Source organism: Felis catus, chromosome A1 (assembly GCF_018350175.1).
Source record: "Felis catus isolate Fca126 chromosome A1, F.catus_Fca126_mat1.0, whole genome shotgun sequence".
NCBI lineage: Eukaryota > Metazoa > Chordata > Mammalia > Carnivora > Felidae > Felis > Felis catus.
Window position 1 is genome coordinate 158345442 of NC_058368.1, and position 26509 is coordinate 158371950.

A 26509-nucleotide genomic window follows, 5' to 3' on the forward strand; every position below is an offset into this window, starting at 1 on the left:
CAAGAGGTAGAAGCAGAGGTACCAGTTAAGGAAGGGAAGGGAGCACAGACAGCTGGAGCATAGAAGGCAAGAGTAACAATGAGAAAAGAGAATTCCTACATACCCTGTGTTCCTGGGTTAAGAGCTCTTTTCCCCTCCACCCCCATTCATGTGGATTGTAGATCACAAACTCAAATGCCTCTAATGGATAAGGGACATAAATGAGGGAATTCATTCAAGGGTAAAAAAAAAAATTTCTGTTTAGGTTGTTTCTTCCCCTCCACTTCTTTTTTCTTTTTTTTTTTCAATATATGAAATTTATTGTCAAATTGGTTTCCATACAACACCCAGTGCTCATCCCAAAAGGTGCCCTCCTCAATACCCATCACCCACCCTCCCCTCCCTCCCACCCCCCATCAACCCTCAGTTTGTTCTCAGTTTTTAAGAGTCTTTTATGCTTTGGCTCTCTCCCACTCTAACCTCTTTTTTTTTTTTCTTCCCCTCCCCCATGGGTTTCTGTAAAGTTTCTCAGAATCCACATATGAGTGAAAACATATGGTATCTGTCTTTCTCTGTATGGCTTATTTCACTTAGCATCACACTCTCCAGTTCCATCCACGTTGCTACAAAGGGTCATATTTCATTCTTTCTCATTGCCATGTAGTACTCCATTGTGTATATAAAGCACAATTTCTTTATCCATTCATCAGTTGATGGACATTTAGGCTCTTTCCACAATTTGGCTATTGTTGAGAGTGCTGCTATAAACATTGGGGTACAAGTGCCCCTATGCCTCAGTACTCCTGTATCCCTTGGGTAAATTCCTAGCAGTGCTACTGCTGGGTCATAGGGTAGGTCTACTTTTAATTTTCTGAGGAACCTCCACACTGTTTTCCAGAGTGGCTGCACCAGTTTCCATTCCCACCAACAGTGCAAGAGGGTTCCCGTTTCTCCACATCCTCTCCAGCATCTATAGTCTCCTGATTTGTTCATTTTGGCCACTATGACTGGCGTGAGGTGATATCTGAGTGTGGTTTTGATTTGTATTTCCCTGATGAGGAGCGACGTTGAGCATCTTTTCATGTGCCTGTTGGCCATCCGGATGTCTTCTTTAGAGAAGTGTCTATTCATGTTTTCTGCCCATTTTTTCACTGGGTTATTTGTTTTTCGGGTGTGGAGTTTGGTGAGCTCTTTATAGATTTTGGATACTAGCCCTTTGTCCGATATGTCATTTGCAAATATCTTTTTCCATTCCGTTGGTTGCCTTTTAGTTTTGTTGGTTGTTTCCTTTGCTGTGCAGAAGCTTTTTATCTTCATAAGGTCCCAGTAATTCATTTTTGCTTTTAATTCCCTTGCCTTTGGGGATGTGTCGAGTAAGAGATTGCTATGGCTGAGGTCAGAGAGGTCTTTTCCTGCTTTCTCCTCTAGGGTTTTGATGGTTTCCTGTCTCACATTCAGGTCCTTTATCCATTTTGAGTTTATTTTTGTGAATGGTGTGAGAAAGTGGTCTAGTTTCAACCTTCTGCATGTCCAGTTCTCCCAGCATCATTTGTTAAAGAGACTGTCTTTTTTCCATTGGATGTTCTTTCCTGCTTTGTCAAAGATGAGTTGGCCATACATTTGTGGGTCTAGTTCTGGGGTTTCTATTCTATTCCATTGGTCTCTGTGTCTGTTTTTGTGCCAATACCATGCTGTCTTGATGATTACAGCTTTGTAGTAGAGGCTAAAGTCTGGGATTGTGATGTCTCCTGCTTTGGTCTTCTTCCACCTTTTTTTTCAATGTAACTTTCTAATTCCCAAGAACATCCTTCTTCTCCCCTCAGACCCCTCTATTCACTTCCTGTATATACTATCTTCTCTTAAATCTTTTTTCTAAGCAATAATGATTCCATTGACCCTGAAAGCCCTTCCTACTTCCTTTTCTTCCTAGAAAGAAATCACCCTTTAAGAAGTACAAAATCTCCTTTTCTGAGAGAATTTCTTATATCTTCTCAAGACATAGACTGTCCCTTTTTCTGTGGCTCTAGGGGATGGTGGGGATAACAGGCAAAGTCGGGATCCCTGAACATCGACATGGAGTGCATATCTCTGCCAAAAGAATGGATACTTTTTAAAGTTTTTATTGATGGGGTGCCTGGGTGGATCAGTTAATAAGCTGCTGACTCTTGGTTTCTGCTCAGATCATGATCTTACAGTTGTTGAGTTCAAGCCCCATGTTGGGGCTATCAGTACAGAGCCTGCTTGGGATTATCTCTCTCCCTCTTTCTCTGCCCCTTCCCCACTCACACTTGCTCATTCTCTCAAAATAACTAAATAAACTTTTAAAAAACACAAATATTTGAAGTTTTTATGGAGGTATAATTTACATGTAACAGTTTCAGGTGTATAGTGATTAAATATTTGTATATACTGTGAAGTGACTACTACAATAAGTCTAGTTAACATCTGTTACCACATAGAGTTACAATTTTTCTTTTGATGTGGACTTTTAAGATGTACTCTTAGCAACTCCCCAATATGCAATACAGTATTATTAACTATATAGTACATGCTGTAAATTACATCCCAGTGACTTAAAGGTTTTCTAACTAAAAATATGTACCCTTTTAACCCCCTTCACCCACTGACAACCACCAATCTCTTCTGTGAAAGGTGAAGTTTTTTGTTTTTTAAGAATACCACATGGGGCACCTGGGTGGCGCAGTCGGTTAAGCGTCCGACTTCAGCCAGGTCACGATCTCACTGTCCGTGAGTTCGAGCCCGCGTCGGGCTCTGGGCTGATGGCTCAGAGCCTGGAGCCTGTTTCCGATTCTGTGTCTCCCTCTCTCTCTGCCTCTCCCCCGTTCATGCTCTGTCTCTCTCTGTCCCAAAAATAAATAAACATTGAAAAAAAAATTTAAAAAAAAAAACAAAAAAAAAAAGAATACCACATATAAGCAAAATCATATGGTATTTGTCTTTGACTTATTTCACTTAGCATAATGCTCTCAAGGTCCATCCACACTGTCCAAAGGGTAAAATGTCATTCTTTCTTGTGGGTGAATAATATTCTGTTGTATATACATATCACATTTTTCATCCATTCATTCATTGATGGACACCTAGGTTGCTTCCTTATCTTCATTATTGTAAATAGTGCTATAATGAGTATGAAGGTGTGTATTATCTTTGAATTCGTGTTTTTGTTTTCTTTAAACACTCAGAATTGCTGAATCACACGGTAGTTCTATTTTTTAATTCTGCACAAAGAGCAATGGAGCTGCCCTACGCATGTAGTTCTATTATAAATATATAATGTGTGTGTGTGTGTGTTTTTTCTTTTAGAGGCAGAGAGTGCGGGAGCAGGAGAGGAGGCAGAGAAATAGAATCTTAAGCAGACACCACATCCAGCATAGAGCTAGACACAGGGCTCAGTCCCACAACCGTGGGACAGCCATTAATTGAAGAGACTCTCATTTTCCCATTGTATATTCTTGGCTCTTTTTTCATAGATAAAAAAAAAAAAATAACCATATGTGTGGGTTTGTTTTTGGGTTTTCTATTTTGTTCCACCAAGTTATGTACTTGTGTGTTGTTTTTATCACCCCTGAACTACTTATGGAAACATCGAAGAAATACCGTTCTGTTTACTACAAATAAAACAGTCTAGTACAATGATAATGACCTTCTCTGCCCGTTAAAAACAATGGAAACAGTTGGGAATGGAAAAAGAATTGGAAAAGCATCCTTGATCTCATGAAGAAGGAACTATGACTTTATCTCCAGGTTGCATTGCCAAGGGAAATTACCCAGGTTCCATGTAACCAGTGTCATAAGAATCCTTTTTTTTTTTCTTTTTTCTTGTCCAGAGAAGCCAGATATCAAGATTTTTATGTAAAATTTCCCACTAGATGTTAGCAACCATTTCCAATTCTGTATTAAACACACTGTATAGGACAGTATTTTGCAGTTCAACAATATAAACCATTTTTGAAGGCAGTGAAAGGCAAGCTACATGGGGCATGGATTTTTGCCTGGTACAACAGTTATGCTCAATCAAGGCCTATTTGTTGAATGATAAATAAAATACAAAGTTATTGTAGACCATGGATTTTCACTTTATGACAGAGTAAATGACAAACTGACTATAATATAATCTTTAGGATCACAAACCAAACTTCAAGTTAAGCCTTAAAGAGTCAAGTTTAAGTTTTACTTAAAGTTAAGCCCCTGCCAGCATGGGACAGCATAAAAGGCATTCCATCTGGGTTGTTCCTTATGGAAAGCCACCCCACAACCCTCTGTCATCTCTCCACCAAAGTCTTTATAAGTTTGATGTCTAAAATGTACCCTTATAATCCATTTTTACCTTTTCATAAGAAACTTCATCAAACATTTCCCGAATCTGAGCAGGATTCTCTACAGCTGTCGACACAGGGTGTGAAGAATTTAATGCGTCTACCTCCATCACATCAAAACACTTGCCAAAGAAATAATCTTCCTATTGAGACAAAGACTTGATTTATTTTTAGATAAAAAATATGAAAGGACAAATGTTTTATCTGGGCTAGATAGAATTGCAGTTTTCTAAAGAGCATCCTAGAAACAATTTTAGGTGAACATTTACATTTTGTGCATCTTAAATGCCTATCACTTTAGAAGACAATTTTCTCTTAACTTAAAAATAGAACTATCATTCCTATAGTCAAACAGTGCCAAAACAACAAACTGTGTAGTGATTCCAACATCTCCAATCATCTTATTTTAAGGCAAAGAAATTTAAATCTTTTTTAATGTTTATTTATTTTTGACAGAGAGAGACACAGAGCATGAGCAGGGGAGAGGCAGAGAGAGAGGGAGACACAGAATCCGAAGCAGGCTCCAGGCTCTGAGCTGTCAGCACAAAGCCTGACACGGGGCTCAAACTCACAGACCGTGAGATCATGACCTGAGCTGAAGTTGGACGCTCAACCGACTAAGCCACCCAGGCGCCCCATAGAAATTTAAATTTAAAACTATGTGGTCAAAAAAAAAATGGAGGACAAATTCCAAATATAATCTAATTTCTTAGGGCATATTACTCAACAGAATAACATACACACATCATCATTTTTATTATTAAGGCATATGTGGAAATGGGAAAATATTTATGATCCATTGTAGTACAATAGTTATATAGACATTACAACTATAAATTATGTGTACAGGAAGATGAAAATGAGAAGTTAATATATGCCTAGGTCAAAATTATAGTGGGGTAAAGGATTGGTTGGGGGATTTTGTTTGTTTTTAAAGTAAGTTTCTTTTTTAGCTTTACTACATGCGATTTTCACAAGTTAAACACCTGATTTTTAAAATAAACATGTAAAGGTTCCAAAGCATTAAGTTTGGGACTCCCGAGTATAGGCTCATAAGTAAACAAGTGTGCAGTTACCTAAAACAAGTAGAATCGTATTTGATTTGACAAGCAGGATACTATTGAAATAAAAGCAATCTGTACATAATCCTTCAGAGAGGAACCTAATGGTTGAGGAAATGATATGCAACAGACAGGCTGTCATTACTTCTAGCTTTTTTATAATAAGGGAGGATAAGATTTAACATAATTTCCTAACAATCACATATTTGGAAATAAGCAATCCAGTTAGGAAATAAGCATTTGTGTTACCTTTCAAGTTCACTAGCATTTTAGAAACCAGATTCTTATCTATCAGGGAGTTATTAATATTTCCATGAATTCTATAATCAAAGACCAGCAACACTGAACAAAACAGCAGTATCAACTTGTTAAAAATAAGTAAATACTTCTTACAACTTTCAGTTCTGGATGAGTCACAGTGACAGACACAAACTCCATAAACTTCGCAAATCCCTCATTTAGCCAAAGATCATTCCACCATTCCATAGTCACGAGATTCCCAAACCACTAAAAGGAAAGTACTAGATTATTCATACATTTCTACAGAGACTGGATTATCTACACAGTTACAGACATAAGGCATTCAGAAGGAAAGATTTCATATGTGCAATGTCAGCATATAAGTAACATTTACAGAATTTTTTATCAAAATAAGAAGAAAAACCTTTCGACATTCATTTTAAAACATGGGACCTTATGCTTTAAAAGAAATCATTTTTCCTATCGCAAAAAAGACAAAAGATGAATCGATACACTTCATGTATCAATATGAATAGTCTTTCAAGTCCCATAAAAGCAAAATAGATGTAGTTTCACCACAATTTTTAAAAGTATCATTTATCTTGTGTACCTGGTGGGCGAGTTCATGGGACACAGTCAAAGTAATGCCAAGCTTATTTGATGCAGAAGACTTTTCAGAATCAAACAATAGAACAGATTCTCTGTATGTGGTCAGTCCCCAGTTTTCCATAGCGCCACTCTCAAAGTCAGGAATAGCAGCAAGATCTTGGAAAGGACACAAAAATGTATTAACAGTCCCTAAACTAGACATTGCCCAAACACACTAACTTTCAGAATGGATGGGTGTAGGGATCAAAAGAAAAGAATTTATCACAACCTAGAAAAAGAGGCTCAGTGATTCAGGGTTGCTCTGCTATTGCATGACAAAGTCAGATTGGGGCCTCGGGCCTTCTGACTCCTCTTCCAACTTTCTGACAAGGAATTCAGGGATTGGATACTCTTAATAATAATTTCCTCAATAATACACTTGACTTTGGATGCCCTCGACTCCCATACACTTAAAATCTCAAACAAATAATAGTTTTAAAAGCCCATTTAAGAAGGAAACTGCAGATTTTCCTTATACTGTGTAAATGTGTTCATTAAGAAAAATTTATTGAGCACCCTCTCTATTTCTACCAAATATGTGCAAATAATGAAAAAGATGCAGCTTCTGCCCTTTGCTGTCTGCCCACTAATAACTGAGTTTATCTTTAAGGTCAGAAGGTAAAATTATCACCATGACATGTGCCTCAGAAATCTTATCAAGATCTGCTCCTGCTATTATTAGAAATTTACTGTATAGATTAGGGGTGAGAAGGAGCAACCTTCTCCTGCCAGAGGTCTAGACTTGAAGGGCTGCTGAGATACCATGGGAATGCCAATTACGGGGATATAATACATAGCTGAGGACATTAAATGCCACAACTTGAAATAACCTTGCAAAATTTCTACCTTGTTTGGGTAAGGGATATGGAATGCTGAAATAATCCTCATAAAACTCTAGAAGAGTCACTGCAGCATCCAGTGCATAATCTGCCTGATGTATCTTGTCTGGCACAGCATATATGGAAACCTGAAGAGAAAGCACAGTTAGTTACTCAAATGCCATAGTGGCTTCTCTCCACGTGGGGAATAAACTTAGGAATTCTCTGAGCTTGTACCCATGGGTTAACAAGGCATAAAGAAATAGGAAGCCACAGGATGAAAGCACCCAAGATTTGGTAACCAAGATTAGATATTCAGGGCCGAAGCGCCCCAATTTAGTACAGAATCAGAAAGCTGCTTTCATGGGAGGGAAGGTCCAGAATAGGTAAACAGGTAAATAGGGCTGTTGCCCAGCCCTAGGTAACAGGTATATAGGGCTGCTGCCCAACCGCAACAGGCCAAAGTTGCCCAGAGGGGAGCTTATTAGCAAAGAAAGGTACCTTGATGTCCCTGAAGTAGCATGCTCTCACTCTCTTGTCCCCTATGCAAGCTAGGATAAACAGACAACGACCCTCATGCCTGCCATAAACAACCAGCTGCCCAGCACCAGGACTTTGCTTTGTGTTGACCAAAACCCCTAACACTGCATATCTGCAAAACCCCCTTTTCCTCACACCTGTGAGTTAATGTTCATGGTTTCACTGTCTCTTTGTGCACATCCATTATGCTTTTAAGCCTTCTGATTCTAATAAAAACACAGCAAGGACCCTTACTCGGGGCTCTTGTCTCCTCCCAAACGTGAGCCTCTCTCACATTTTAATCCTGCGTCCCGATTTCTTGCTGGAGAAGAGAGAACTCCAGACCCTAAGTCTACAACAGATGGTGACCCAGGCCTGACATGGCCAGAAGGTGGTGCAACTCAAGGACTGCGGGATGCCATGGACCGACTAAAGAGCTCCAAGAAAAACACACCAGATTACAATCTCTTCCTGATGAACTAAGAGAAAAGCGAAACTATATTAGGATTTGCTGCCGCGGAACTTTGGAGAGATTTATCATGGGAGACTCCCTATCCCCAGAGCAGAAAGAGTACATTCATATTTTACAATCATTGGGAAAGGTGGCTGGCACTATCTTCACTCGGAAAGCACTCCTTGAATTATGATTACCCAGCAACACTGCCTCAGATATCAGATCACGAGGAACTTATGATCTTGATATTTGGGAGCGAGTAGGGAAAACATTAAAATCTCAGCATTCCGAGGTGGCCAATGTCCTCCCCTGTGGTAATCCTTACTTGGTCCATTGTCCATACTGCCCTTCTCCCATTGAGTTCAGACGATGCATATAAAGATATAGAATTACCCAAAAAAGAGGAAAACCCTAGGCTTTTTTATAGTCAGCCTGTGCCTTCACTGCCTTTACAGCCAGAAGATACACACCCTCTCTCCAAAGGGTGGGATGATATCGAGCCTCAAGAAACCTCACCGACTGGTTCTGATAAAGTCCTCACCCCAATGCAAAAGTGCATTAAGAAGCCCAGAGGGCCGGTGAATTCCAGGTGTTTCCCGTTGTCGGGCAAAACGGGCAATACGTCCGTGAAGGCCTGCTCTTTCAAATAGTAAAGGAATTGCAGAAATCAGTTCAGCTGTATGGCTCCACAGCCCTTTTACGATCTGCATTTTAGAAACTATTTGTGGCACTATTCCTTGTGTGCCTAGGACTGGGGCTTTCTTATAAAAATCATTTTGACTCCAGCCCAGTATGCTGTCTATGCCCAAGAGTTTCATGACGCTTGTGTAACTCGTGCTATGCAAAACTTTGACGCTGCTATTCCAGCGTCTTTTGAACAACTGTCCAGTACAGGACAATGTTCCCAACTAAGGCAACAAGCTCAGCTTCCATTCATTGTCAGCAAAACAATGCACTAAAATAGTATGACTTATTTTACACAGCCCGTCTCTTTTAAAGGGGACTCTCTCTCTCTCACTGTTACTCCCAATATACTCTGGCTACTCTAACTACACGTGGGGGTTTCTCCCTCATTCATTTCCTTGGTCAATGACTACGATAATTAGAGCCAACTGTCTCTGGTTAGTCTACCTCAGGATGGAGGTTTTAAGGAATATTCCCAAGCAGCTGGCAAAACTCCTTTTGTCTTGGGGAACTTCTCTGTCTTCTCTGGCCTGACATAAGACTGCCTAATTCCACAAGTGGAAAACAAAACAAAACAAAAATCTGTATCTGCTCATCTATCTGAGCTAACAGGCTTTAGGACCACGAGAACTCTTTCTCTGCCCTCTATGCCTTTATCTGCCTTCAGGCCAACAGTGGGCACCTCACCCTTTAGGCCTTCCCTTCCCACTCCTCAGGGTCCTGCACCAACTGGGATACAACCTGCATATCTGGCTCTTCAATGCCTCAGGCAGCATCAACTCTTCCTCCTAAGAGCAAAAAATACCCCCTTAGACTAGGGCCACCCACTTCAGAATTCCTCACTGGTTCCACAGGAAAAAATTGACAATGGTAAACTTTTAAGAGGACACAGATAAAATGTAATTAAGATAGACATGTCTTTTAAATTATCAAAATTAAATAAAACTTTATTCTACTAAGGTTCACTGAAGGTCAAATAAGTTCATTTTATCTCTTTTCCAATTTGTCAGCCAAAGGATGACTTAAAGTCATGGTTAACTTTGTCTCATAGTTTTCATGGGTAATTGTTAAAATAGCTTTCAGGGTCTTTGGTAACCTGAAACTTTAACATTTTGCTTAAATGATAAATTAAATCTATTGAACATTTTAGGCCTCTTCCAAATCAAATGGAATGGTAAAGCATTGCTTACTAACCGTAGGTTTGTGCTTCTGATTTCTACGACAAAAAAACAGGACATTTAAATCTATTAAAAAGCATGCTTTATGCTTAATGGATCCATAAGTCTGCCACCTAAAAAATTTCTGATGTAACAGATGGTTTACAATTGGTTACTACTTTGTTTTCAATGGAGACTAAGGTTTCTAAGAGTTAAAATTCTGCTAAATATAATTAAGGCTAATGGAAATAAGGAAAGTAACTCCATATATAAAAAAGTAAGAGATATGTAAGAAAGATATAAAAAATGAGCATACATTTTTGTTAAAGGTAATAAATAAAATTTTAACAAAAAGGGTAAAATGACAGGACAGCATGCCCTTTTTAAGTTGTTTTACTTAAGCCTTGGTTGGAATTACCCATTCCTTATAATCCACAAGGCCAAGAAATTGTAAAAGGAGCACATAGTATGCTCAAAAACGTGTTAAAAAAACAAAAAAGGGAGAGATACCCATGGCTATCTACATTACAACCTCAGCTCCTTCTTGATCATGCTATGATTACTCTTAACTTTTTAAATCTTAATCCTCAAAGACTAACAGCAGCTGAGTGACATTCTTCAAAATCAGATAAACCCTCTCATCCTATGGTGCTATACCAAACCCCTGAAAGGGGGCCCACATGGACTGGGCCCACTAAACTTCTCACCTGGGGTTGAGGAGGATATGTTTGTGTTCTTTCAGATTCTGGACCTCTATGGATCCCCTCTCTGTTGGTTGGTGAAGCCATACCATGGAGACCCCTGGATATCTTCCAATGAACCAGTACTTCCAAAGAATGACTCTTAATGAGCAGCCACCAGCCCCCCTTTTTCAAGATGGAAGAAGCCTCTTCATTGACTCCTCATCCTGAAGCCACTCCACAAACACAACATAACATGGGGAAGCCTTAATCTCCTGTCTAACCAGGCCGGCATCCTCTTACAACACAATGGTATTGCATATACCCCTGACTCGCATCTGATGGCCACGATCTCCATCATTGACAGGAATTCGATACAGGTAACCCTGATTCTTCTCCTTGTCCTCATTTGTCTGGGCCAAGCTCAATATTCATATTGGGCTCATCTCCTTAACCCACCTATATTTGACAGCTTAACACTCCTAGACCTGGATATTCCTGGTAGCAATAATGACACTGAATTCATGGGAGGAGCCAATCTTAACCTGCCCTTCCAAACTGAACAAGAGCATTGGCTTTATATGCCAAGACCTCAATGGTGGCTTATCCCAGCACCTCCTATGTGTGTTACCAAACTTAGCAACCTGCTTGTCTCAAAGTAAGAATCAACTGGCTTTTACATGTACAGACCAAAATCTCTAAAAGGCCAATTTTACCTTTTTCTCAGCCACAAGCTTTGATATACCTCAAAAAACAAACATATCTCACACTCCTCATGTTCTAGCTTGCTCTAGTCTCAAGTATTCAGACCACCCCTGGAATAATATTCCTTGGACAACCTGTTATGGAGAGACTGAGCATAATCTTCACTGGGGCAATTGGACCATTATTGACAGGGGTCCTAGAGGACATCTTGAAACAAAATATTCAAATAAGACCATATCCTTTGACCAATCTAGTAGACAGAACATTTTTTGGAAGGACAGAGGCTTGTCTGGCCCTATAATTTCTGCACATAAAGGGAAATTAAAAGGACCCTGGCTTGTTAATCTTTGGAAGCTAGGCCTTTCTTCACTCATACTGTTAGCCATGGTGAAATTTATGTAAATCAACATATTAACATAACTTGGGCCTCATGCCTGCCATAAACAACCATCTGCCCAATGCCAGGACTTTGCTTTGTATTGACCCAAACCCCTAACACTGCATATCTTCAAGATCACCTTTTCTCACCAACACATGAGTTAATGTTCACAGTTTCACTGTCTCTTTGTGCACAGCCATCACACTTGTAAGCCTTCTGATCCTAATAAAAATGAAGCAAGGACCCTTACTCAGGGTTCTGGTCTCCTCCCGGATATTAGCCTCTGTCTCATTTTAATCTTGTGTCCGCTCTCTTGATGGACAAGAGAGAACTCCAGATCCAGAGTCTATGACATCTCCACAATTGTATGGAAGATGGACATCAACAGTTTCATTTTGTGGAATATGGTTGCCACTTAGAAAGAAAATTGGAAGTTCGATTTCTTGTATTAATGCCACCTATTTCTGACCAAGTCCCCTTCTGAAAACTACAACGTGCTGGATAACGTAAACAAAAAGGTCTTTTTAAAAATGTTCTTATGGAATAATGGAAAAGTAAAGAAAACTTAAATGCCAAAAATGAATAACAGTAGGACCCTCCTAGACAGAAGAGCCCTGCAGCCAGCTTTTGTCCTGAGGACACTAACCTAATACAGATGGACTTGAGCTTTGGTTTTCACAGCATTGAAGGTCTCAGGGGATAGAAGACAAAGTCCAGAGCCCGTCCAAGGGGGGAAACCCCAACAGAATATGCACCATGCATAAAGTTGAACCTTATAGGACCATACCCTTTCTATAAAGATAAACTAAAAATAGCCATCCCCTTCCTCAAGGAGACTGCAAGGGGGAAAAAATGCCTTTTTCAAGTCTTGGTACCATATGGGGAAGGTTGTGGGAAGTCCTGAGTGAATCAGCAAGTTAATCTTCATGCTGGTTAGCAACTGGACTCACAATAACCAGGTGGCTCAAAAACCTGAAGCTAATAATTTGATTTAAAGCGGTTCATGGGCTGGTAAGGGCTCCCAGGCATCTGCCAGGAGCAAACAAATTCTCTGTGGAAGAGCCCACTGTCAACTCAGGTAGTGTAAGTTCAATACACACACAGGAGCAAAACAATAACCAGCAGAAACAACAAATCACAGAATGAGACACATAAAGACTTCAGATAGGACAGTTAACTAGAATATAAAACGTTTAATGTGTTTAAAGAAATAAAAGGCCTAAAAATACTAATAGGTAAAAAGAATTCTTGGACCTAATTCCAATGTGTGTGTGTGTGTGTGTGTGTGTGTGTGTGTGTGTGTGTGTGTGTGTGTTGGGGGGGTGTTATGCCCACACCTCCAAGCAGTTCTCCAACACTACCTGAGCGTCCCACAGTTCCAACTCGATTCTGACACTACCCAGAGATACACCAGATTCCACAACATAAAGGTTCAGTCTTACAAAACTGTCCCCACCCCCACTTCAGATGATATTCACAAGTGCAGGTTACCATCTGTGCTTCTGACCCACAGGCTACAGACTAGAGGTTGCAAAGACCTCCCCCTTAGGTTTGATTAATTTGCTAGGGCAGCTCACAAAACTCAGAGGAATATTTTACTTATTATAAAAGGACGTAACTGAGAAAGAGATGTGCAGGGCAAGGTACGGGAAAAGGCACAGAGTTTCCATACCATCTCCAGGCAAGCCACTCTCGCTGAAATCTTCACACTTTCACCAACCCAGAAGTCCTATCTACTCAGGCCTCAGCGAAAACCAGCATAAATAAATTAGGCATCTTCAAATTAAAGCTCCTCTTCTCCAAAAAAAAAAAAAAAAACCTATTTGCATTCAGAGCCCAACAACATATAGTTGAATAGGTTGCTCCTTATGCAATGGTACCCAGAAAAGGGGCAAGTACTCCTTGAAACAAGATCTTTTCTCCAGTATTCCAGTATTAGCTGGCATAAATGCTGTGCCCAGAGTCATTTAATACTCCAAGCAGACTGCTCTATTTTACTTCCTACTCAAGGCCAGAAATCCTCTGCTCAGGTAGTCAGTGACATTTACTTCTAAACTGCAGTAAGTGACAGCCAGAGGCAACCTCAGAAAACACTGCAGGATCTGGTCCAACTTACACATTTTAAAGAAATATAAACTAAGTTCCAAAGGGAGCAGAGTCAAGGTCAGAATGCCTGCTAAAGGTGGAGCCAGGACTATGATCTAGGCCAGGCCAAGCCTCTCTGCATGTTTTTGTGTTAGAACTTCATTATAAATACGAGCATCTGTAACAATAGGATGCCAACCTTCCTGGTTGGGCCAAGACTCAGGAATGTGCCCAAAATGTGGGGCTTCTAGTTTTAAAACCAGGACAGTGTCAGATCAGGACAAGCTGGCCACCCTATGTGACAATCACAGGTTCACCTTGATTCCACTCTTGGTCATCTTGCTAACAGACTTAAAATCTGAAATAATGAAAGCCACCAGGTAGGTGCTCATCTTCACAGTGACATCAAAATGATCTTCTATGAGTCCTTCAGCAATAGTCACAGATTTAACCTAAAATCAGAATAAAATCAGCAAATAATCCAATTATCCAATGCATTGAAAACAGTTTATAAACAGAAATCTCCTTACCACCAGATATAATATTGAAAGTACATAGCACAATATTTATATAATTATTTTAAAATTTCTCTTTCCAATACCTGACTATAATTTAGATATTAAGACCATTCTACTCAATTTTTTTAAATGGGATACAATTCACATATCATAAAATTCACCATTTTGAAGTATATAGTTCAGTGTTTTTTTATTATATTTACAGTTGTGCAACTATCATCACTAAATTTCTTTTCTTTTTTTTTTTTATTTAAAAAAAAATTTTTTTTTTCAACGTTTATGTATTTTTGGGACAGAGAGAGCCAGAGCATGAACGGGGGAGGGGCAGAGAGAGAGGGAGACACAGAATCGGAAACAGGCTCCAGGCTCCGAGCCATCAGCCCAGAGCCTGACGCGGGGCTCAAACTCACAGACCGCGAGATCGTGACCTGGCTGAAGTCGGACGCTTAACCGACTGCGCCACCCAGGCGCCCCACTAAATTTCTTTTCAATACCCCAGATGGTTGCAAACTAACTCATATCTGGTACATGAGGATTAATAATATGAATGGGACAAAGCAAACCTGAGATTGGTGGTTTCACTAAGAGGTAGTCCACCTGACCATAAATACAGATTTGAGAATTATCTAGAAATACAATGTCTAATTTTTTTTTTTTTCCTGTGGGAAAACATGTAACCATGTACAGCTTAAATACAGCCTCTATTTTCCTAAAAAACTGAAAGTAACCCATGCTTGGGCCTGACATGGCAAAGCTTCCTCCAAACTCTGATTTGCTTCATTGGAATCAGCTTTAAGTGCAATCAGGGAGAAGCCTTGCAGTGGGGTGGGGGTGATGGTGGTATAGTCTAAGAGGTCTGCTTCCAAAAAGGGAAGTGTAATACCTCAGGCAACACACAGCACTGGGGTGTGAGCTTGGAGAACAAGAACAAGAGGAGAACCAGCCTGGGAAATTCCATGTTAACACATGCATTTTTCCTGAAATCTTATTTCTACCTCTATTTCGGTGCCCTTGTGCTTCTTTTTAATACCAACCAACCACCAGTTACGTGTGTGTGATGGCCACTCTTTGCTCACTTAAGTCCTGACTCTGATAGTCGACCCAGGTTTACTCTGGAAAAAACTCCAAATTACCTCTTCTTTTTAAATGCCTTCTGCCCTAGTCAAAATTTTCATTCCTGAAGTTGTGCTATTTACTAGGAAATTGCAGAGGAAATTTTAATAATTAATTAATTAAAGTTAATTAACCTTTAAGTGTGATTAAATCTTGCCCACTGCCCAAACAATTCAATATTCCAATGGTCTATTTGCTTTTCCAGCCACTGAAATGATCCTTTGAGACCCCATTGTCCTTCCCCCAAACTCCAGGTCTGCAGCCTGAGTTCAGGCTGATCCTATAAGATTTCTGCCAATGGGAGGGCTTTCCTGTCCAAGAGGCAAGATTACATTAGAGATTTTCCTCTCCTAGAGGTCTTAGATACCTATGGATTTAGCTCCACCATCCTTGTGAAGCCTTTGGAGCTCCTAGCCTACCTCCTGAAAACCTACAAGTTTCTCCACCAATCTTTTTTGGTCATCAGTATTCCCCTTGATTCCATCTTATCTCTGTGCTTTATTCTCTTAAAGCTGTGATTCTGTAATTAGAGAACACATTCCCATCCCAGGGATGGAATGTTAATTGGAACCACCATGTTCTCTATCTCAAATTTATATCAGAAAAACAGCACAATTGTTTCCTGTGTTTTCATATACAAATGTGGGTGGAGTAGACAGAAGTTCTTAGCTGGCAGAAATTTGCAGAAGAGTGCTCTTCACAGAACAGAGCACAGCCCTCTGAGGGGGGCTGTCAGAATCTTGTTTGAGGAAGGGATTTTTATGGTATTCAGTGGGGGAGGGGCTCTACAGAGTTTTTAGAGTTGCAAGGTACTGTCCTAGATGCTGGCTGTGGCTCTCAGAGTCCCTATGTGCTAAGATTTTGCCTCCTTGGTCAGCACAGGAAGGAGCTGGTATACCCTTGAAGACTCTGGGCCAAGTCAGTTCCACCTGAGTGTCATCCACAGTGAGCTCTCTGAACAAAGCCTGCGTGTGCTTTAGGAGCTGATGTGCACCAGTTGCAGAATGATAGCCCTGCAGATGAGTTTTTCTGAGCTGCCAGAATCAGCTTAGAGTTAGGGGCACTTACTGAGTAGCTTTATTCATTTGGCACGGCCATTTTCTCACCACTTTTGAAAATCAGATGGAACACTGTCCATATTTGCTTTGGTATTGAAGGATAATGGTTTCCTTAAAGGGAACTGAGCTATCTATCACTACTTACCTCTTATACCATGATATTCCAAAAAGATTACTTTTTTTTTTCTGTCAGCCCAATTTTATGCATATAGTTACAAATTATATAGCTAGTATTAGTTTATCATATATAGACATTATAGAAAATAACTATATACTAGAAATATGGCCTTATTTGACAAAGTGTTCCCTTTAAAATCCTTTCAAAAGGTCATAAGACAAAATGAAGGCAAAAGCACTTTGGGAAGCGCACTCTCGTTTAAACCTGCCCTGATTCCTTACACAGTTTCCCTCCTGTCAATATCAATGACCTGGAATGAGACTTGTGTTGAAATCTTCCTAGTTTTAGGGACAGTTTCTTCCTTGGCTACAAATAAATTGTTGCTTGAAACAAAAGGATAGCTTGGGAATGAAATAAGAAAAGTCATGCAATAAACCAAATAACACAGGTGACCTGAATGTTGATAGCTGTCACTGGGGCAATGCAAGGCACAGCCTATCAACAGACGTTTCCTGTGAGTAGATATACAGGAGTTCAGACTCACCAGTGGCATATTGGAGATGGACAGGTGCCTTGGCTCCCTTCTGATCTTGACTGAAAAATTTGCTTTGAAGGAAGGTTCATCAAAGCAGGGAAAGGCCATCCGGGCTGCAGTAGGTTCAAAATGTGTTGATGCAAGTACTCTAAAATTATGGCAAGTGAAATAAAAATATAATATAAAGCACCAGGGACTCCAAAATAGATGTATGTTTGGTTTTTAATTCCTAAAGATACCACACGATTATTGATTTCACTACTAAAACAAATGTTTCAACAAAAGTTATCATGAACTAAGTAAAAAGACAAGTAAAAATCTGGGAAAATTAATTGCAAGTTATCTGACAAAGGGTTAATAGCCTTGACAGACAATGAACACTTAAAAATGAGTAAGAGTATATGCAACAACCATGTGGAATAGCAGGCAGGTCATAAACAGGCAATTCACTGAGAAAGGGCCTATAAATAGTCAATAAACATATCAAAAACTGCCCAGCTTCCTCAATAACCAATGAAATGTAAATTAAAGAGACATACCTGTTGGCTTTTTGGTTCTAAAAGGATTGCCCAGATACATTATTGGTTAGGGATGAGGATTGTGGCAAGGAATATCAAAAGACTGTAGACCCTTTAACTTAGCAATTTTGTTTATAGGCATTTATTCCAAGGAAATGATTTTCAAAGATACTGCTATTGCTGAAAAGGTGGAAACATCCATCATGGTGGATTAGTTAAATCAATGCAAAACATACATTTTAATAAAGTCATTAAAATGATGTATAGGAATAGTCATTCATATGAAACATCTCCTCAACATATTAAAATAAAATTCCTTATACAACAGAAAATATAACATAGCTCCACTTACATAATGTATAACCATATCCAAAAAGAAGTCTAGAAGGATGATCCCCAAAATAAAAGTAGTGGTTATCACTAGGGGCCATAATAGGGATAAAATTGACTTTTCAAAACATTCTTTTTGGTAGCATCTGACCTTTTTTTAACCTCAAAAGAATAATATGGAATCAGAAGAATAAGTGACTATAATCTACTAGCAAATAAAATTTGATTTTAAAATTCAGCATAAGATCTCCCCAAATAGATTATAGCTTCTTAAAAACAGAACAATAGAAAGGCAGGTGAGGATCTCTAAAAAGAGTTTTAACTGAGAAAAAAAACTTTTCTTATAGGCTGTATGGGATGAATTACATCCTCCAAAAATATGTTGAAGTCTTAATCCCTAGTATCTGTGAATGTGATTTCATTTGGAAATAGGGTCTTTGCAGATGTAATCAAATTAAGATGAGGCCATCAGGTTGGGCCCTAATAAGACCAGTGTCCTTACAAGAAGAGGGAAGCTGGGGGAATGGCTATGTGACAGCAGAAGCCAAGTCCAGACTGATGTAGCTGCAAGCCAAGAAATGCCAACAAAGGAGGGCCACCACAGACTAGAGAGAGGGAGGGAAGGATTCTTCTCAGAGATGTAGAGAGTGTAGCCCTGGATTTTGAATTTCTGGCCTCCAGAACTGTGAGAGAATAAATTTTTGTTGTGTTAAGGCACTCAGTTTATGATACATTGTTACAGCAGCTGTAGAAAACTAATACATAGACGGAGAGAATTAAAAACATTTATTATATGCCAGAAATCTAACTAAATAAACAAACAGGTACTTTGACAGAGCTGAAGGAAAGAAAACTGGTTAAAACAGAATGAAACGTGACATCCAAAAACACAAAAAAGAATCTACTGGCCATGTTTAGCTGTATAAATGAAACGCAAAATCAAAACAAGGAAAAGCATTCAACGATCAAGGGAGTTTTAAGAGATAATCCATATGAAATCATAAATTTAGTATGGGGGCAGCACTTGAAGTTTTTAAAAAAATAGAAAAAAAGTACCTTACTTCCCCTTCCTTGGTTCTGTAGGTGCTTTTATAAAATCCATTTAAATGCTCAGAAAGGGTGCCAGCATAGTCAATGACAACTGTGTACAGGAGCCCAACAACCAGAGGCTCGGGAGCCAGAAGTGCGATTTGCTCATGAAGCGGGTATTCCAGGACTCTCAACGGTTCTGCAGTCAGTCTCTCTCCAACTCTCTTCCTGAGGGTGGCCTTAGATATTTGCAGGTGGTGACTATGCAGGATGATGGTAGTGGTAGGCTGGCTGGCTGTGATTTCTATTTGAGTGGTTCCCTCGAAAGTCAGAGTGGTGAGATTTGCATGGATCATGAGATCATAATGAACCGGGCTGATGTGCTCAGGAAGTCGAATTTTATCCCAAGGGAATGGTGACCCATTACTAGCTTTTGGAGACGAGGTGTCACTGCTCTGACACCAGGAAGGAGTTGACACAGTTAAGAGAATCAACAGTGAGGACAGTAGAAGCGGCATGGTTCCAAGTGGCCATTTGACGGACAGAGATATCATCTTCTTGCTCACACTACCTAGTGGCACAAATGTATAAAAGGCCCCCCACCCCAAGGAAAAAAAAATTGAGTCACTAAAATATTATCAAGATTGCATAGTTTCACATTGTATCTACCCAGGATTAACAGATACAGATACAAACTTTCAAAAGGTTTAGGTCTTTTCCCGAAAGTAAAATTACCTTCCCTATGTTACTGATTCATAGAAGAAAGAAGTTTATGGTTAGCACCAATCTTAATATCTATTTAAAAAGTATCATTTAGCTTTACAAATTTAAATGAACTCTATCATTCAGGGTTCTTGGTTGGAGAACAAGCTCACTAAGTAGTTCATCAAATGTGTCACAGAGTTGTCAGGATATTTGGGAAAACAGCCCCATAAAACAGCAAAGATTGGGGCGCCTGGGTGGCTCAGTCGGTTGAGCATCTGACTTCATCTCAGGTCACGATCTCGTGGTCAGTGGGTTCAAGCCCTGCATCAGGCTCTGTGCTGACAGCTCGAAGTCTGGAGCCTGCTTCAGATTCGGTCTCCTCTCTGCCGCTTCCCCACTCACAATCTCTCTCTCTCAAAAATGAAACAATGTTTAAAAACATGTTTAAATAAATATATAAAACAGGCAAAGATGGACACCAGAACCGTATCAGAGAAACTGGCCAGGTGACCACTCCCACCCACACTGGACCCACACTGGACCCACACTGGAGGAAGCCACCCTTCTGCCTAGGGATCAGACGCTGGCCACTGTTGCAGCCACTGCCAATGTGAGGTCTCTGCTGCCCCTGCAATTTGGCAATACTTCTTTCAGCTGAGGTCAGGTATCCACACTGCCCACCCGTCAGGGAGGCGGAAAAAGCAAAAATCTGGATTTCACAGCTTCTGCAGGAAGGGACAGGTCTGGCTCCCCACCAAGCTTACAAAGTAGAGAATTACTAACATAGAGGAAGCATAGGAAGGAGACACAGATGCTGAGTGGCCAGGACTGTGGGGAGGCAAGTATCCCTAACAGTAACCTTCAATAACAGCGGCCGGCATCTTTGTCAAATTGTCATACCAAAAGTTAATCTAATATTAATTAAGCCAGGAATGACTTAAAGAGTTCACACCAATAGTCTGTGATAAACATAGCAATCCCCAGGATTCTCTCTTGTAATTATTTAACAAATATATGTTGAATGCCTGCTACATACAAGGCCATATGCTGAGTACTGTGTGGGATAAAATAATACACAACACAAATCCCACAATCAAGGACTTCAAAATCTGGAAAGGCAGGAAACATTCATACACAATGAAATGCAACAGAGAAAGTGTGGAGCATTTTAGGAATAATAATAAAAGACAGTGCTGGGGGAGAAGGGAGAGAGTGACTTTGGCTGCACAGTGACTTTGGGATTCCTTCCTGCAAGACCAGCATTGGAGCATGGTTTGGAAGGAAGGGTTGGATTTGAAAATGAAGGGAGGGCATTAAAGGCACTGAAGGAAGAGGAAACCAGGGCGGGAGTTAAAGCACAAAGGGAGAAAGTGGAGGGCTGGCTGGGCAATCAATGTGGACAAAAGAAACCCTAGGAGAACTGCATGCATAATGATTATTCACAAGGCAAGGAGAGAAGTGACTCCAAATGACGCTCAAAGCACACTGGGAGTCATTCTGCAGACTGTATTTTGTACTTTATTTTAAAGGTCATAGGACACAAAAGGAATGTGAATTTTAAGAGAGTAGGCAAGCACGCCTGAGAACTGAGCATATTTCTCTTAGACAGAAACGCCTCTCTAATGGGTGTTTGCCAGGAAAGGATCCCTGCCAGATGAGTCCAGGTAAGTGATCCTAATTCCCCCAAACTCCTCTGGCTCCTGAATATACAGATCACATAAGAAAAGTAGTGACGCTACAATGTGGTACATGGGATTCTACCTCTGTATCAGCGGTTCTCAACTCCAGCTGCATATTAACATCACCTAGGAGGCTTTTAAAATGACGGGTGCCTGGATCCCTGTCTAGAATAATTAAACTGAAATCTATGATGATGAGGTCAGGGCATCGGAATTTTTAAAAACCTTCATCTAGAGATTCTCCTGGAGAGCCAAGTTGAGAACCTCCTAGATAATCCTTGGCAAACCCTGGTCTCACCCCTTGAACCCTACACAGAGGGATATAACTTCAAGGTAATAACTGATGCACTGTCCCCAGGCCCTCATCGTCCATCCTGCTCCCCTCCCAAACACACATTTAAAGGTGCCTAAATCTGCCTTCCCCACAGAAAGGGTACCAACACAGCAGAGACAATCACTCACAGAGGCACAAGAGAAGACAGAATCAAAGGTTCACGCCCATTCTAAGAACAGGTTTTTTTGTTTGTTCACGTGTTTCTTGTTTTGTGTGTGTGTGTGTGTGCATGTAGGAGCCAGCTACAGGATGCTTCCAGCCATTGAGAAGTGAAGCAATTTGAAGGAGAAGAGTAAAGTTTTTTTATTTATTTATTTATTTTTGGGACAGAGAGAGACAGAGCATGAACGGGGGAGGGCCAGAGAGAGAGGGAGACACAGAATCGGAAACAGGCTCCAGGCTCTGAGCCATCAGCCCAGAGCCCGACGCGGGGCTCAAACTCCCGGACCGCGAGATCGTGACCTGGCTGAAGTCGGACGCTTAACCGACTGCGCCACCCAGGCGCCCCGAGAAGAGTAAAGTTTAACACCAAAGCGGTAAAGAGTGCCCACTTCTACTTCCTCAGGCAGAATTCCAGCGCAGGGGCAAAATGATGGATTCCTTTTGAAGTTGGGAGAGCAGAAATAAAGGGAATTTGTGTGATGCTTCCATTTTGAATTTCTGATGGCAGTAGCTTTGTGGATGTTACCTGTACCCCCAAGATGGTAGAGAGTGCATTGAAGGTGTCAGGTTTGGGCATGGGAAGACTCCAAAAGTCCCCAAGTGGTCTCTAAAAGTCCAGGAGGAAATCTAAAATTTCCAACTGGTTCTGAGCTGACAGCAAGGTCTACAGGCTGCTGAAGGAATTGGCAGGGAGACCTCATATCAAAGGCTTTGCAAGGTTGAGTCGATGAGGGGAGGGGGTCAAAGAGAACATGGCTGTGTCTCAAAGGGGGATGTAATGCCAAAAATGGAACATGTAATGTAGACAGCATAAATGTGAGAATACAGATGGACATATCTCTAACTATTGCTATATCAATAATATATAATGCTTACTGTCAGATAATATATATTACACTTACAGTAAGATAATGATATATATTACACTTACAGTAAAGAAAGAGAAAACCTGACTTTGAGTTCCTCCTCTGCCACATACTTACTGTATGACCTTGGACAGGTTATTTAATCCCAGTTTTGTTTTGTTTGTGTGTAAGTTGAGATAATACCTCGCTCATAACATTGTTGTAAAGACTGAGTTAAAATATCTTCTTTTTTTTAATGTTTATTTTTGAGAGAGAGAGAGAGAGCACAAGCAGGGGAGGGGCAGAGAGAGAGAGACAGACAGACAGACTCCAAAACAGGCTCCAGGCTCTGAGCTATCAGCACAGAACCCAATGTGGGGCTTGAACTCACCAACTGCAAGATCATGACCTGAGCTGAAGTCAGACACTTAACCCACTGAACCACCCTGGCTCCCCTAGACTGTGTTAAAATATTTTCAATCGTTCATTTGACAAATATTTATTGAGGGCTTATTATATGCCAAGGATTTTGCTGGACACTGGCAATGTAAGATAGCACGCATCCTCTTCCTCAAAGAGCTTATGGAACTGGGATGGGAGGAATTTTTCCCCATGATTAGGGCTATGTAGGAAAAACCCACACATATGAAAAAGAGAATAGCAGGGCAGACCGATTTATATTGGGGCTCTCTGAGGATATTTTAGCTGAGATTTCAAGGACAAATTCAAACTAGCTAAGAAAAGAGGGAGAAGGAGAGTTTTCCAGAGAGGAAACAGCAAGCATATTTGCAGGCTCTCAGACAGTAGAGAGTGCTGGTTATAAAGGCTAGTGAACCTGAAAAGGGCCACATGGGACCAGACCACCATGTGGACTGTAGACATGTTAAAGATTTGGGATCCTATCCTAAGTACTAAGTACTAAGTATCCTAAGTACGATAAGAAGCCACTGGGTTTTGAGCTAGAAGGTCTTAGGATCCAGTTCACATTTTTAAAAGCTGCGTGGAACAAGAAAGGAGCATGAGTAAAGGCCAAGGAACCAGTTAGATAGTAGTCTCAACAGGGGTGGCTGGGTGGCTCAGTCAGTTAAGGTTCCAGCTCTTGATTTCAGCTCAGGTCATGATCCCAAGGTTTGTGAGTTCAAGTCCCACATGGGGCTCTGCACTGACAGTGCAGAACCTGCTTGGGATTCTCTCTCTCTCTCCATCTCTCTCTCTCTCTCTCTCTTTGTTCCTCCCCTGGCTTGTGCTCCCTCTCTCAAAATAAATAAACTTTAAAAAAAAGAAAAGAAAGTAGTCTCAATAAAATAAGCTAGTGGCTTGTACTTTACTGGCGTCACCAGAAAAAGGGGAAGGAGTGACAGAAGGGAGGGGAGAGACAGAGAGATGGATGTACTCAACATCTACACTTGGGGTGAACCAGAAGTGGGGGGTAGACATAAAGAACACATCAGAATGGTGCCAGGTTTCTATAATGAACATCTGGTTAGTCATACATGCCATTTGCTGAGATGGAGAAGACCAGAGGTGCAAGTTTTCAAAGGAGGAGAGGGAATGAAGGGTTCGCTTTTTAATGTTTAATTTGTGATGTCTCTGAGACATCCAAGGGAAAATATCAAGCAGGTAGATGAACACACAGGTTTAGAGCCCAGAGATAAAAGTTTTCAAGGACTTTCCTGTACTTTACTGCATTTCTTTAAAGTTTTAAAAAGTATCTTCCTTTGGCATCTGATCTTACTAAATAAAGCATGTTTCAACAGCCAATGCTGTAGATGAAAGTGCAACAGTAACAGAGTACCTAACATTACTTCACTGCCAGGAAGTTACTTTAGAACCTTATTTGGAGAAAAAAAAAGAAAAGAAAAGAAAAGAAAAGAAAAGAAAAGAAAAGAAAAGAAAAGAAAAGAAAAGAAAAGAAAAGAAAAGAAAAGAGAAAGAAAAGAAAAAAGAAAAGAAAGAAACCTTACTTAGGTTCCCTTTGCTGATCAGGACTTTTCCCACTCACAAAGAAGTCAGGGACAACTGATCCTGGGTGACTACACCCTTCCCTTTATTGAACGCCACTCAATGTGAAATCTATCATCAAGAGGCAATGGGACTTTCTTCCAAAATGTCCTGAACAATTAAATTAACAAGCATTGATAACAGTTGGTCACTGTTGGTAACAATAAAAATGCTGAATTAACTTGAATTTTTTTTTTTAACCAATTAAAATTTTTCTGTTTAGGCCCACCTGAAAATGTGCTGTGTATCCGTACAATTCCAAATCTTTGGGAAAAGAAACAACACTGGCCATTTTTTTTTTTTTTAACGTTTTTGTTCTTGTTTATGATTGTTGACCACATCCTGAGTTGAGAGCAAATTCTCTGGGCATTCACCAGAAAACTGAGCATTTCCTTCTGAACCTGGCCTACACAAAGAACCTTCCAGAAAACGCTAAGGAAGTGTCTTTTCTTCTCCTTCCGTGAAATTAACGTGCAGGCCCACCTGGCGAGTGAGGCACCCAAACAGGCAACTTTAATTTGCTCAAACAGGACAGCTTTATCTGAATACAACTCGGCTAGAGCCAGAGTGAAGGGAAGACAGTGGCTGGGAGCCAGTACAAGACAAGCAGGGAAAAAACTGTTCTTGACATTTATGCACTCTGATCCTTCAACACACCCAACCCAGCAGTTAACCCAAAGCCACGTTCTTTTCTACGGTAACTATCCCCAGGGGACCCCTCTCGGCCAAACCCGCGTCCACCCCGCCCCTCCCCTCCACTTGGCCCTACTTGGAAGCCGGGTGGACTTGGAGTTTGGCAGGAACCCAGCCGCGAGGCGGAGCACCGACGAGGCTCCCGCCTTCCAGGAAGAGGGGGGCCGAGAGCGCGCGGAGTAGGAGTACCGGCCCTGCGCCCCCTGCCTTCTCCTGGCCCAGAAGGACCCGAGCGGGACCCGCAGGCCGCGGAGCCCGCCGCCCTCCCCGCGGACGCGGGCCCGGGCCCCGCAACAACCCCCGGCCCCGCGTTCCCACGCGCCTCGCCGCCCTCCGCCCCGCGCCCTCGGGCCTCCCCGGCGAGCGCGCGGAGGCTGCTCTTCTGTAGCCCCGCAGCCCGCTCCCCGAGGGGTGTCCTGGGGACGGGCGCGCTGTACCTGGTGGTCCGCAACCGAGCCGACTCACCCTGGCGCCGCTGCCGCCTGCCTCGCCTACCCCGGAACAGAAAGTGAAAGCGAGGCCGGGGCAGAGGCAGGCGGGCGCGAGGTGCGCAGCTGCCTGCGCTCTCCCGGCAGGCGCGGGAGAGCCCTCGGCTGAGGCGGGAGCTGCGAAAGGGGAAACCCGTGCGGAGGGACCGCCGTAACCCCGCCGGGAATTCGCAAGAGTGCTGCACGTAAGGGAAACAGAGGAGGTGCAACGCAGGGCAGATCGGGCGGGAAGGAGCACCCCTTATGAATGCAGATCATTTTCTCTGAGTGTGTCTTTGAAACCTCCCCCCGCAACAGTGGTTAGCCTTTGGCACTCCCAGGGTTGGGCGCATTAAAAAAGGGTTGGTGCGGCCGTAGGTGACCCGGGAGGGACTCGAGCTTGCTTCTCTACGGAGCCTGGACGGGCTCGACGCCGGTTGGACTCAACTGGTGTCCATCATCTCGTCTCTGCAAATGGACTGGGAGCTCTTGGCCCGCCTCCGAAAGAAAAAGGAACCCAGAACAATTCTTTGTTGTGTGAAATGCTGAAACTTCTGGGCTTTTAGTGGACAGGAGTTATGCTAGGAGATGCCTCAGAGGAAGAAGGGGTTAGATACCTCCCTGGAACTTCCCCACCACTACCAAGGGGGCTACTCGG

The 26509-nt window shown here is 41.5% G+C and overlaps 1 protein-coding gene across 4 annotated transcripts in view; it reads right to left on the bottom strand.

Moving 5' to 3' along the window:
* Nucleotides 1-26122, bottom strand: part of ERAP1 (endoplasmic reticulum aminopeptidase 1) — a 47617-nt gene extending 21495 nt beyond the window's left edge. Inside the window, exons 1-8 of one of the 4 annotated variants that reach the window (XM_023258660.2) lie at nt 25850-26122; nt 18993-19532; nt 17098-17236; nt 14064-14198; nt 7112-7232; nt 6228-6382; nt 5771-5884; nt 4328-4459 (exon numbers count right to left, since the gene is read on the bottom strand). In XM_023258660.2, the coding sequence (XP_023114428.2) occupies nt 4328-4459; nt 5771-5884; nt 6228-6382; nt 7112-7232; nt 14064-14198; nt 17098-17236; nt 18993-19519 (1323 nt within the window). In that variant the 5' untranslated portion in view covers nt 19520-19532; nt 25850-26122. Of the gene's footprint in view, nt 1-4327; nt 4460-5770; nt 5885-6227; nt 6383-7111; nt 7233-14063; nt 14199-17097; nt 17237-18992; nt 19537-25821 lie in introns of all 4 variants that reach the window. The other 3 variants (XM_023258647.2, XM_023258652.2, XM_023258646.2) reach the window with 3 other exon arrangements.
* Between the last annotated feature and the right edge of the window lie 387 nt (nt 26123-26509).